The 14,655-nt window shown below is 33.6% G+C and overlaps 1 protein-coding gene across 22 annotated transcripts in view; it reads right to left on the bottom strand.

The window, feature by feature from the left end:
- The window catches only part of LOC126881576 (titin), a 405,229-nt gene that overhangs the window by 86,451 nt on the left and 304,123 nt on the right, over nucleotides 1–14,655 (bottom strand). For 21 of the 22 annotated variants that reach the window (XR_007696921.1, XM_050645904.1, XM_050645903.1 and 18 more), the window contains 6 exons: nucleotides 14,055–14,210; nucleotides 13,719–13,928; nucleotides 9,566–10,042; nucleotides 8,549–9,514; nucleotides 8,144–8,491; nucleotides 3,935–4,441 (listed from right to left, as the gene is read on the bottom strand). Coding sequence is in view for 21 of the 22 variants with exons in the window: in XM_050645904.1 (XP_050501861.1) it covers nucleotides 3,935–4,441; nucleotides 8,144–8,491; nucleotides 8,549–9,514; nucleotides 9,566–10,042; nucleotides 13,719–13,928; nucleotides 14,055–14,210 (2,664 nt within the window). In the remaining variant the exon portion in view is untranslated. The remainder of the gene's footprint in view (nucleotides 1–3,934; nucleotides 4,442–8,143; nucleotides 8,492–8,548; nucleotides 9,515–9,565; nucleotides 10,043–13,718; nucleotides 13,929–14,054; nucleotides 14,211–14,655) is intronic. The other variant, XM_050645908.1, reaches the window with a different exon arrangement.

Raw genomic sequence — 14,655 nt, forward strand, 5'->3', positions numbered from 1 at the left:
TTCTTGAGAATACTACACACTAGATTATTTAAGAAACGTGAACCGATCAGTGGCTGGAATCAGTTTGGTTTAAAAATGAACTTAGCACGAGAGAGGGGATCCCTAGATTAATACAGAATTGTAGTAAAGAAAAGAGAGACGTTCTCCCAAACAATTTATTTTACAACTGACGACCGGTTTCGCTGTCTACACTTTGCACATCATCTTCAGGTCCCGGTTAAAGTAAAATTAAATGCTACAAACAACAAAAAACCAGAGTTAGTTAAGTGGTCTGGCTTAAATCAAAAGTTAATGATCGAGCCAATATCAAAGTACATATATGTATATATGCATACACATAAATACCCACATGTACGTACGTATGGTGTATAACCCTCATACTCACATACATGCACGCATTTAATGCAGTGGTAACAAAAGTATGTCAAGTATAAGATATATACTTACTTTCCGGTATAAGGGAAGAATATAGTAGTAGTATTCAATATCATACTTTTTCTCTGCATTTTGCTAAAGGGAGGGTTGGTAGAGGGATAGATTTGAATGTATATAGATATACATATAGATATATTAACAATATATATATAGATATATTAACAAAACATTGGCAGGATCTTGAGGGGATTAGTAAGCAAACATGACATTAAACCGAGAAACGAAAAATTGTTAGTTGTATATAAAGTGATGTTATTTTTAATTAATTGTGTAGATTTTATTTATATAGGATTATTAGATGTTGTTCAGGATGTTCAAGAACTTATAGATGTAAAATTGGGTGTGCAATTTTTTAGACAAGATTGGTCGGATATGCAATAGTTGTGATCTGATTTTAAAATTTGTTTGATTTGTTTGAAAAATTGAAATTGAAAAATTGAACAATAGTAATTTGCTAAAAATTTTTTATATTAAAAGTGTCAATCAATAAAATCATTAATAACTAATTCAGAATTAAAGTCAAGTGTATAGGTATGATGCAGTAGGTGATATTAAATTTATTGTAATATAAAGTTACAATTATCAGTAGAGCAATGAAACTTTATGGAGTATAACTAAAAAAGGTTGAAAAAGTAATATATGAAAAAATAATAAATGAAAAAATCTTTCGTTTATGTTAATATCTGTTGAATTTAGAAATGAAAGATTTTTTCATTTATTATTTTTCTTATTATATCTATATTATATCTTATACTTGACATACTTTTTTTACCACTGCATATAAATGCGTGCATGTATGTGAGTGTGAGGGTTACACACCATTACGTACGTACATGTGGGTATTTATGTACGTATGCATATATAAATATATGTACTTTGATATTGGCTAGATCATTAACTTTTGATTTAAACGAGACCACTTAACTAACTCTGCTTTTTTGTTGTTTGTAGCATTTAATTTTACTTTAACCGGGAACTGAAGATGCTGTGCAAAGTGTAGACAGCGAAACCGGTCGTCAGTTGTAAAATAAATTGTTTGTGAGAACGTCTTTCTTTTCTTTACTACAATAGTATGGACTCACACATGCAACCCATTCATTATTTTAATACAGAATTGTTTAGATCAAAGAAATGACGTTTTTATCCGTTTCATCGATCATAAGAAAGCATTCGATAATGTAAAACACGTACTAATGATAAAATACCTACAAGAGTTGGGATTGGATGCCAAGGATATAAGAATTATCGCCAATCTGTATTGGAACCAGACAGCAACATCAAGTCTTGAAAATGTCAACGAAACAACAGATTTCTCAATTAAAAAAAAAAGTTAGGCAGGGTTGTATACTTTCTCCAATGTTGTTTAACTTATACGTCGAAAAAGCCTACACAGAAGCAGTGACAGACTCTAATAAGGGTGTTAAAGTAAACGGCATATTTATTAACATCAGGTATGCCGATGACACAGGGATAGTGACAGATAATATCGAAGATCTTCAATGCCTTTTAAATGATCTAACTCTTGCAAGTGAAGCTCTGGGTTTGAAAATAAATATCAAGAAGACAAAAAAAATTATTATAATAAGAAATTGTCACCCAAACGCAAAGATATATGTCGCTTGAGAAGAAATCGAACAAGTCGGGCAGTTTAAATACTTGGGTTATCTACTGAACGAGGGTTCCCTGAGACTGAAATAAAGAGCAGAGTAGAACAAACCAGAAATGCTTTTTTGAGGCTTAGTAAATTTCTGACTGATCGCAAGTTGGATTTGAACCTGAGATTCAAGATGCTAAAGCGTTACGTTTGGCTCATTCTCTTGTAGGGAATAGAACCATAGACGTTAAAGGTCAGCTCTATTAATAAACTTGAAGTCTTTGAAACATGGTGCCTGCGCCGAATGCTTAGAATATCATGGACGGGTAAAGTCAATGACGAGACAATGTACGGTGGACACCTACACAAAAATGCACGGCATCGTAAGAAGAAGAAGAAGAAGAAGAAGAAGAAGAAGAAGAAGAAGAAAAAGAAGAAAAAGAAGAAGAAGAAGAAGAAGAAGAAGAAGAAGAAGAAGAAGATTTGTTGAGCTATGACGAGTGCGATAAGTATGGGTCAATGATTTTTAACTGCCAAGTTAGACGTTAGAGCGTTCTGGTTTTAAAAAGTATATTTTCGTATACGCTCTGAGCTTCGCTGGTGGCGCTCCTAGCGGATTACTGGAATTATCTTTCACCGGTAATTTTTAAATTTATTATTTAATTGTTATCGCTTAACATTTACAACGCAAAAAATTAATTAAATTGTAATCGATTTTTTTAAGATTTTGCTCGATCATTTTGACGTTCTATTGATAAAATATGAATTTCTTACTTCGGATACTTTCACAATTATCGTGTAGATGGCGCTAAGATTTTTTAGATTAAATTATAATTACATAATTACGGAACATTAAAAAAACTTAAATTCAGTATTTAAAACGTAAGTATATTTAAGGTAAAAATATATACCACAGCTTTGACCAACTAATATTTTTTATAATTAATGTTTTTAATTTTAATTTTACATTAATCACTTTGACATTTATGTCAAATTTCCGGTAAACGTTTACAGACTTGCCACTACTGGCGCTCGAGAATTTGTAAATATCCCCTCTACGTACGAGCTCACAGCGGATATAATATCACAAGAGAGAAAATTTTGCCGGCAATATTTTCGACTGGTATGAAAGTTTGTTGCCTGGCAATTTTCGCGAATTAAATTTTGACTTAAATCACGAGACGTCAGTCGAGTGATTTTGTCAAAATTTCATAAGCGAAAATTACCAAAAGGCAACGAACTTGAATGAAACCAGGAGAAAATTTTGCCGGAAATAATTTTCTCTCGATTGATATTCGACAAGACTATTTCACGAGACAATTAATGCACCATATCAACGAAATATAATCTTTATTTATTTATTTATTTATTATCTGTCATAATTTTGTCGCTGAGATTTCACGTCGTTAAGAAGTTTTGTCAGTAGGAAACGAAGCGTTGCTATGCCGTTTTATCAGTTAAAAACAGTCTAGTGAAATAGTCAATAATATGTCCATTGATAAACATTCACAGCGAGAAAATTTTCATCCTCTTGAAGTAGTTGAAAAAAATAATGCAATTTCCATTTGAATTTGAATTGAGCAATATCTCACTTTTCCGACACCTGAAAGGGTAAATATTGGAAAAAGAACGAATTCTAGTTGTACCGTGGTCTAATGGTGATATTACTCACCAAATTATTTCTGAAAAGCTTGTAAGAGCAGTGAAATCACCTTTATATTCCCAATCAAAAATCGAAAAGTTACAGCTTCAGATTTATCTAATCTGACCTTCACGATATCGATTTAAAACAATTAAAAAACTATGTATCTGCAACCATTTTAGTCAAATTCATCTCTAACCCGCCTATTACCACAACAAAATCCTACACCGAAAGGCTAATAAGTTCACTAAAAGATTACATACCTTCTGCACGTACGTCCACTGTTTAACTTTACCAGCTTCAGACATTTTATCCGGATGCGCATTAAGCTTATCGATAACGTCCTGCAAGTGGTCCTTCAGCTCTTTGTGCGGCTCGTCCAACACCTCCTGCTTGATCATCTTCTCGATGATGTCCGAGGGCCTGGTTTCGAATCTGTTAAACTTAAAACTAACCGATTTCTGTTTGCAAAGTAGCTGGCATTCGACGATGCCGTCGGGCTGAACGTTGTCAACGATCAGTTGGTACTTTAGAGAGCTTCGTTTTCTCCTAGGCTTCTCGTCTGAAGAAGTCGAGGAGATGTCTCGAGTTTGACTTACTTGTTGCTCGTTTAGATCGAGGTCTTGGACGGCGTTGATGACTTCCTGCGATGGTTTGTGACTGAGAGATTCGACTGACAGGATCGTCTCCAACGGGGTCGGGTATGATGGAAGGGCGTTCACGTTTTCTACGGTTAGTGGTTGAGATTCCTGGTACTGTGAGACCGGAACCTTTAACAAAACAATACAAATGGTAAATGCAATGGTAAAAGCGAATGGTTTGGTACAAACTACAATAGTTACAGACCCACAGAGCGAAATAATAGTAAACGCTGTAACGATCCAAAAAACTTTTATTAATATTTTTAAAATTCCATTTGGTTCAGAACACCATAACTTTTATGCGGCCCAGTATAATTTATTACGATATAAAAGAAATGTGGTAATTAAAAACGTTTTGTTTGAACGGCTCTCGAAGAAAAACTCAGTGTTTATTTTCAAATTACAATTATAAAGAAATTTTTTTTTTCCAAATTCATTTTTGGTCTGGTCAATTAAGAGACCGGACCGGCTTTTGATAGTTTGAAAATATCTTTATCGATCAAATGATCTTTGGCAATAGTATTTGGTGATATTATGCAGTCAATGAAATAGTACGAGCTAAATCAGAAAACCAGTTGAGTTAACGGACAGTTGAGTAAAGTGACAGCCATGATAAAACAATAAAGATTGTTTCAAATGGTGTCTCTGTTGAAATGTGGCCAGCTTTAAGCAGGAACAAGCAGGGTAACAAGATGTGTTTAATAGAGTTATGGAAATGGGATAAATTTCAGAAGAATGGAAGCAGTATATTAATACCTATTTACAAAAACAAGGAAGATATACAACAATGCACAAACTACACTGCTATAAAACTACTTATGTCAAACCTTGAAAATATGAGAGAGTTTAATTGATACATGGATGGGCGCTCAATATGAAAGGAGTTCCAGGTGATTATGTGAAGAATGTTAGAGACAGGTAGGAGGAAGTATAAAATGGTGTTATGACAGCTGTGGGAGAGACTGATAAATTTAATGTGAAAGTAGAATTATATCAGGGCTAAACGCTTAGTACCTACTTATTTATTCTCAATAGTGTTGTTATGAATCAGATAACAAGAGAACTATAGGGTAATGTTCCCTGGCGCATAATGTAAATCATTGATGTAGTATTTTAGTAGTAATAAGTCATGAAAAGGATTTAGAACAAAAACTGGAACAGTGAATACCAAGATCTTGAGGAAAGAAGGTTTAAACATTAGTAAAAAAACAGAGTATTTGGAATGTTCATTTAAAGATGGATGTTACACACATAAAATGATAACTTTGGATGGAGAAATGAATGAGACATGAGAGAACCAAAACCAAATACATTGAAAAACGTGAAGGATAAGAATGGGACCATACTTACAGAAGAGAATGAGATTATGGAGAGGTGGAGAGAATACTTTGAAGAACTCTTGGAAGTGGAACAAGTAGAAGGGGATAAGATAGAACAAAACAAAAATCCACACTCCACAAGAGCAACAGGAAAAGATAGGAAATATAACACAAAAAGAATTAACAAATGCAATCAACAAAATCAAGATGGAAAAAGCACCGGGACATGAGGATATAACTGCAGAAATGGTCAAATACATGAATGAAGAAAGACAACAAGAATTACTAAACATCATGAACCAAGCTAAAAATGAAAAGAAAGTACCACTAGACTGGCAGATAGGCATTATAACACCATTGTATAAAAAAGGAGATGGCAAAGAATGCTCGCTCAAACTATAGAGGAATAACACTTGGAAGCACAGTCTAAAAACTGTATGCTAGTATACTAGAAAACAGGCTAAGAGAAAAACTAGAAAACACCTTTGAGGAGAGCCAGAGTGGTTTCAGAAAAGAAAGAGGGACAACGATCAGATTTTCATCATAAGACAAATAATAGAAAAAGCTCGTAAAACAGAAAAAGAAATACATATATGTTTCATAGATATGGAAATAACTCACACCGAAAGGTAGACGAGTTCTGGATTAAGGGGGTTGGGGGTATGGTTTGAAATCAACATATCAAGCACATTTTTGTGAATTTTTTTTAAAGCTATGGTAGAATTATTTTATTTTTAAATTAAATAAACATATTAAGTACAATTCAAAGAATATTTAAGAAAAAATTCAATCCAAAATATTGAAAAATAAGCCATTGGTGACAAATTTTGGGAGGCAGCTCAAAAAAAATTAATTTTGCGGTGGACATCAGAACTCATCACTGGATCATACGAAACAAAAACTTCCAAAAGATTTAATTAGCTTATGAGTTTCACGAGGTAACAAGTCGAGTTTTTTATTTTTAATGATTTTTGAATTTTTGGTATCACCCAGAAGTCAAAAATACGAAACTTTTGATAAAACATTTGTGAAAACCAACAGATTTAATATTGTTGAACAAAAAATAAGCACAAAACGAAAAATATCTCGACGTTGTTACCTCACGAAATGTCTAAAGAAAATCTATGCAAAATTTCAGGTAGATCGGTCAAGTAGTTTTTCAGTTACCATGTCCACCGCATTTGAAAAAGCAGTTTTGAGAAAAATGCGTTTAAAGTTTTGATAACTGCATCTTCATCTTCTTATTTGTCTGCCAAATCGTAAAGTGATGAACATTGGAATATGTTTTTTGAATTGCGGAGTAATCTACAAAAGAGAAGGCGAACAGTTGTTTAACGTTTCTCACTACGCTCAAGCGTGCTGGCGCGAAGCCGCGACAAAGCGGGTCGAAGGTAGGGATATTCAACACTCTGTATCTCGGGTAATTTTACTCCGATCAATCTGAAATTTTCAGAGAGTATTCTTGAAAGTATGCATTTTTATTTGAAATAATAAAAAAAAAAAATATTTCAAACTATACCCCCCCCCCCTTAAGTAAGTAAGTAAGATCAAATGTATCTTTGGCAGTAGTGTTATTTGGTGATATTATACAGTCAATGAAATAGTACGAGCTAAATCAGAAAACCAGTTGAGTTAACGGACAGTTGAGTAACAGCCATGATCAAACAATAAAGAAAGGTTGTTTCAAATGATATCTCTGTGGAAATGTGGCCAGCTTTAAGCAGGAACAAGCAGGGTAACAAGGTGTGTTTAATAGATTTATGGAAATGGGATAAATTTTAGAAGAATGGAAGCAGTATATTAATACCTATTTACAAAAACAAGGAAGATATACAACAATGCACACACTACACGGCTATAAAACTACTTATGTCAAACCTTGAAAATATGAGAGATTAATTATTGACACATAAATGGGCGCTCAATATGAAAGGAGTTTCAGGTGATTATGTGAAGATTTTAGAGACAAGTAGGAGGAAGTATAAAATGGTGTTATAACAGCTGTGGGAGAGACTGATAAATTTAATGTGAAAGTAGAATTACATCAGGGCTCAACGCTTAGTACCTACTTATTTATTTTCAATAGTGTTGTTATGAATCAGATAACAAGGGAACTATAGGGTAATATTCCCTGGCGCATAATGTAGACCATTGATGTAGTGTTTTAGTAGTAATAAGTCATGAAAAGGATTTAGAACAAAAACTGGAACAGTGAATACCAAGATCTTGAGGAAAAAAGGTTTAAAGAGTAAAAAAAGAAAAGCGTTTAAAAACTGAGTATTTGGAATGTTAATTTAAAGATGGATGTTACACATATAAAATGATAACTTTGGATGGAGAAATGAATGAATAGTTTGAAGTACTTAGGAGCGATATTACAGAAAAATGGAGAAATCGATTGATGGCACCAATTGATGCCAAAATGAAACAGCATATTTGCTACTTTTTTAAAGCATGATTACGAGAGTAAAGTATTAAAACATACTAGGTAATAATAATAAAATTAACTTACTGGAGCTGCCTGGACTGGAGGAACATATTCTTGACTAGGTACTTCAGTAATATGTTGCTGTTGGATCGAACTCTGTATGTAATCCTGTACTGAAGCGGGTTGAGAAATAGTCGATAGTCTCCTATGGTCTGTTGATGTCTCGAAAGTAGCCATCGGAGGTAAAGAAACGGTCGAACTTCGATGCTGTTCTGGTTGTTTAGTTGCCTGCATGTGCTGTTGTGCTAATTTCTGCTGAAGTTCTACAAGGTTCATGGGAGGCGTACCGACACTCATGGTAGGTTCGCTCTGTACTACCTGCTGTGGTATTGGCTGCTGCTGGCTCGCTTGCTGAGGAATATACTGAGGTGGCTGTAGAATAAATAGGTTTATTGTAACTTATTAAAAACAAATAAACAAAAGACCAACCTGTTGCTGTGTCTGTTCCATGGATTGAACTTGTTGTGAAGGATCAATACTTTGGGGAATATACTGCTGGGTAGGCTCTATCTTTTGTTGCATATACTGTTGATTAGGGTCAATACTTTGCTGTTGCATATACTGTTGAGTAGGTTCTATTGGTTGCTGAATATACTGTTGGGAATGATCGATATTTTGAGGTTGGACATACTGTTGCTGATATACTTGTTGCTGTTCTGGTTGTTGATACGGTTGTCCTTGATAGGACTGTTGGGGTTGCTGTGTATAATTAACTTGCGGCTGTTGAGTATAAGTGGGTTGTTGAGGGGGTTGCTGCTGCTGTTGTGTCGGATAACTGCTCTGTTGATGAGCGGTTGTTTGTTGAGGATAATTCTGTTGATAAGACTGTTGAGTTTGGAAAGTTGGTTGTTGAGTCTGTTGTGGTACATGTTGTTGATAAGTAGCTTGTGGTTGAGCCTGTTGTTGAGGAAAGCTCTGTTGTTGCTGTACATACTGCTGCCCCATTTCCTGAGGAATTTGAGTCATAGTACCAGGAATAATATGCATCATGGGCTCCTGTTGACCTTGCTGATAGCTTTGTTGCTGCTGGTAGTTCTGCTGTTGGTAATTTTGACTGTCTTGAGTTTGATAAGTTTGCTGAGGTGGATAACTCGCCGGTGATTGTTGGTAGCTCTGTTGCTGTTGATAGTTTGGGGGCTGGTGTTGCACTACTTGCGCATATGTCGGCTGCTGCTGCTGTTGTTGTTGTTGTTGTTGGTGCTGTTGTTGTTGGTAAGTCTGTTGGAAATTCGCAAGAGACTGTTGCTGATCTTGCATAATTCCTGGTGGAATTTTATCCATTTGACTATCAACGCTAAGTCTGTGTTCATGATGTTGCGGAGCCGGGTGAAGCAACTCCGGTTGGGATACACTAGATATTTTATGAGTATCCTGTTGTTGTTGCTGAGCCTGCACCTAAATAAAATATCTATAAATGCACTTCATAAAAAAAGATAACTAATTTACCTGTAGGTACTCAGCCTGTTGAGGTTGTCCTTCCAAATAGTTTTGCTGTACAAAATGAGTCGGAGCGGACTGTTTGTGAATAATAGTTTGTTGTTGCACTGGCTCTACAGAAGGTTGTCTCTGTATTACTTGGGGATTCTGAAGCTGATCCTGTGGTATCTGCTGTGGTTGTTGAAAAACTTGCTGTTGCTCCGGTTGTTGCATAATCGGATGCTGTTGTTGATAAATAACTGTTCCATCACTTTGTTGCGTTGGTTGAGGCTGTTGTTGTTGCTGCTGTTGTACTTGCTGTTGTACCTGCTGTTGTACCTGCTGTTGTACCTGCTGTTGTTGTTGCTGTTGGATATACTGGTTTTGCATAGCCTGAACCTGTTCCTGTTGTTGTTGCTGTTGTTGAGCTTGCTGCTCTATACTTTGTTGTTGTTGGTATTGTTGTTGTTGTTCTTGCTGATACTGCATCTGTTGCTGTTCATTAGTCTAAAAATAAAATTAAACCTGAGTTAAAGTTTAATTTTGGGAATAAAGCACAAACACTAACTACAAAAAACTATAAAGTGAAAAAAGCGAAAATGTACACACAAATACCAAGCGAAATAAAACAAAAAAGACTAGTAAAGCAAGTTATAACAATGAATAAGGACAAAAAATGAAAATAACTGGATATATCAAAGGAATAAAAAGATAATTCAAATAATGGATTCCAATTTTACTGAACAGCAAGATCATGATCACATTCCATACAAAGAATTCGGGGAAGTAGTTTTAAAATTAAACAATGGTACGGCTGCAGGACACGATAATATTAAAACTGAACTCATTAAATATATGGAAGGAGAAGGATTACAATTACTATACATACTTACAGATTGGACGCTTGCAACAATTCTCCCATTACACAAAAAAGGTGATAAACATAAGTGTTCAAACTAAAGGCGAATATCATTGCAATGCGGCGAAGTAGCATAAGAAGCAGGTATAAGAAGCAAAGAAATACGTGAAAGGTATCGGAATGACCTTAGAAAGACCTCAAACGAAACAGTTAACGTGGTTCCGCTATACAGGGTGATTGATTAGTGGGGTAAAGCTCAATAGATCCGCTATAGTAATAGATAGCAACAAAAGTTAATAACAAAAATTGTAGCCAACTTTGAGCTTCACATTACAAAATTAGTTAGAATGTTACAGGTTGTTCGATAACACAGTGGCAGACCAAATTTATGTTTTTTTAAATGGAACACCCTATATTTTATCCATCACAAAAATATAAAATCTTGTTATGTTATACAGGGTATTTACAAATTTATAACCAATTTTGTATGAAAATCGTAACAAGTTCAACTCCCTGTATAAATAAAAATAAGCACAACAGCAATGGTTTATTAATGCCATATTTTTTATTTATTGTCAAAATTTTCAAGAATTATTGACATTGCTAATTTTCTTTATATCAAATACAGGGTGAGTCAAAACGCAAGTACATTATTTTCTCAGTAATGTTAAGAGGATCGGAACGTATTTTCGGCTGCAATGCTATTCAAATGGGGATTCATTTTTTTCAAATCCTGAGAAAACTAATAAGTATTTTGGAAAAATTTAAACGCAGAATGAAAGATTACGTTATTAGCGAGGGCCGAAACTCCCTGAGAACTTCTACAATGTTTATTTTAATAAGTTACAGGGGTGAAAAAACTAAGAGAAAATTTAGTGTGATTTTTAAATTCAAATATCTCATTCAAAATAAACTTTTTATTTATTCTAAGGGACTTTCGGCCCTCGGTAATAATTTAGTCTTTCATTCTGCGTTTAAATTTTTCAAAAATATTTATTGGTTTTTTCAGGATTTGAAAAAAATGAACACAATGCCGTGGTAATATTTTCCAAATCTGTCTTTGTCTTACAACGCACTCAACCGAATATAATATTGTCAGCATATATTGTCAGTCAGACACTGACAATCAGTGACAATTTTAAATATTTGACATTGCATCGGGAATATTTTGAGAAATTGATTAAATATTATTGATATATAGTGTATTTGATAAATAATTGATTTAAGACGTGAACTTAATAAAAAGTTATTTATTGTGTATTATTTGTGAAAGATCCAAGCAGAGAATACATCAGATATATCCATAGGATATATCCTGTGATCCAAGTATTTTGTTGTTAGAGATGTTCAAAATTGTAAGCGTTCCAAAATAACAACATATTATTAAAAAATCACTTTAACACTTTTCCTCTTTTCTCGATTGATTATTAGTTTTTGTTGTACAAATAAATTATTACAATCACTGAACACATAGTTAGTGAAAAAATTATCACATTTATTAACTGAATTAATAATTTGCAATTATAAAAATAACAGTTATCCAAGAACATTCAAAAGCCATCTCTTTAAATTAATTATGACATTTTCAAGTAGAATGACATTCTAGTAATGTTTACATATCCACACCAGTGTGAATTTTACTACACGTAATTTGCCGTGTAAAGACAGAAAAAGTAGGGATACACGTAAAATATTTGCGAATTATGTACCCATAGCCTTAAATGGAACACCCTGTATTTTATATCTTGAAAAGTAACATTACCGTACTTTAATTTTTATATAACATCCCCTATGTCCAAATTTATTAGTTTTCGAGATATTTTCATTTTTCAGGGAAAATTATTTTAGGTGTCTAAATTTATCTAAATTTTAAGTAAGCCATAACTGAATTGACAATTGACGGTAGCAAATAAAGAAATAAACATAATTTATTAGTAATACATTTTACAAAGAAAAACACAACCACAACATGCAACATTTTTGAAACCATTAAAAACTACTTTTTTATGTAAATGTAACAAATAAAGAAAGGAAATTGGTATAAATTTTACAAAAAACGCACAAACACAAAATTCAACATTTTGTGAAGACAAACACCACTTTTGTATGTAAATGTAACAATGTAACAAATAAAGAACGAAAAATAATTCATCAGTAATACATTTTGCAAAAAGCATGTTTGAAAAAATTAGAAGCATTAGAAGCTACTTTTAATAAAATATTTTTAATATTGAATTACATAAGGTGTTCAAAATTACCTCCTAACACATTTATGCACACCTAAAAACGATCATTGAATGAGCTACTTACTCTACGAAGCATTTGTAAATTTACTTCATTATTAACGTAACCCCAAAAAAATCAGTCCAGTTTATTAAATTCTTGTGATTTGGGTGGCCACGCTACTGGTCCATTGAAAAATGAAAATATCTCAAAAACTAATAAATTTAGACATAGGGAATGTTATCTAAAAATTAAAGTACGGTAATGGTACTTTTCAATAGTGATATAAAATACAGGGTGTTCCATTTAAAATTACTGAGAAAATAATGTACTTGCGTTTTGACTCACCCTGTATTTGATATAAAGAAAATTAGCAATATCAATCATTCTTGAAAATTTTGACAATACGTAAAAAAATATGGCATTAATAAATCATTGTTGTTTTGCTTATTTTTATTTATACAGGGAGTTGAACTTGTTACGATTTTAATATAAAATTGGTTATAACCTTGTAAATACCCTGTATAACATAACAAACCTTTATATTTTTGTGATGGAAGAGTTAACAGGATTTCTAATTTAAAATAAAATATAGGGTGTTCCATTTAAAAAAACATAAGTTTGGTCTGCCACTGTGTTATCGACCACCCTGTAACATTCTAACTAATTTTGTAATGTGACGCTCAAAGGTGGCTAACATTTTTGTTATTAACTTTTATTGCTATCTAGTACTACAGCAGATCTATTGAGCGTTACCCCACTAATCAATCACCCTGTATGGCGAGAATGAGTTATGTAGAACTGTAAAGAGGGTATAAAAAGCTGCATCAGATAAAAACGACGAAGAGGCAGACCAGCAAGAGCATGAAACGCAGATATTGAGAAGGCTTTCGCAAAAAGAAATATTGAGCGGAGAGAGGCAGAGAGACTATCCGCTGACCGAAAGGCATGGAGACGTCTGATTACTCCACTTACCTACACACCGTAAGGTATAAGAGAACGGCTTAGTAAATAAGTAAGAAAGTAAGTATACAGATAAATCCCAAGAAAAAAACCTCAGCTGCTGATAAACGCAATACTCTATATGATTTTTTTACTTACTTGTATAACAGGTTGTCCTTGCGAGTAGCTCTGTGGCTGATAAGATTGCTGTTGGGTGTACTGCGGAGGCTGCTGCGGCTGTGGATAACCCGTCATTGTTTGAGGTTGAGACTGCTGTTGTGGTTGCTGCTGAGGCTGTGGTGGCTGTTGAGGCACTGCGGCTTGCACCTGTTGCTGTTGTTGTTGTTGCTGAGACATTTGCTGTTCCACCTATGTGACAGATATGAGACAGAATGAGCAAAAAAACCTTAAATCAATAAATACAGAGTAAAATAAAAGAACACCGTGGGAATGATTAATTTGTAAGTAAAAAAAGAGGAAGCAAAAATATTGTACCTGTTGTTGTATATACTGTTGATACTGCAACTGTTGAGCCAGAGCTTCTTCCTCTTTGGTTTTCTTCTCTCTTTCCTTCGTAATTTGAGTTATTTGAGTCTTCAATAATTGTGCAACAGTTTTTGCATCATCTTCAAATATTATTCCAGACTTTGCCTAAAAAATAGGAAAACTAGCTATGAAAGACATGAAAAATATTAAGTTGGGTATGTTATAAACTAATAAATTTACTTACACATATTAATAAAACTAAATACGATTGCCGATTCAAATAGTAAAGTAATTCAAAAAGAATCTGTGCATCAAAGAGCATTTGAAATTTTAACATAAATGGGCTGCCAAATCAAAATGTCACTGTGATAGATGACATATTGACGTAAAATTTACAGAAGTGTACAACAATAGCATCCAGGGTTATTCATCCAATATGTGTATATTATATTTATTGATTGCACCATATCCGTTTGTTAAAGACAATTCTTCCAACGGATCCAAAGCCTTTCTTTGTATTTAGCTTGAAAATCTTTGAAAGGTGCCTTTAGTTCAACTGTAATTAATATGTAATTTTCTCGCTAGATTTAATTTGTGGAGATGGATAATT

This window comes from Diabrotica virgifera, chromosome 3 (assembly GCF_917563875.1).
Source record: "Diabrotica virgifera virgifera chromosome 3, PGI_DIABVI_V3a".
In the NCBI taxonomy this organism is placed as follows: Eukaryota; Metazoa; Arthropoda; class Insecta; order Coleoptera; family Chrysomelidae; genus Diabrotica; species Diabrotica virgifera.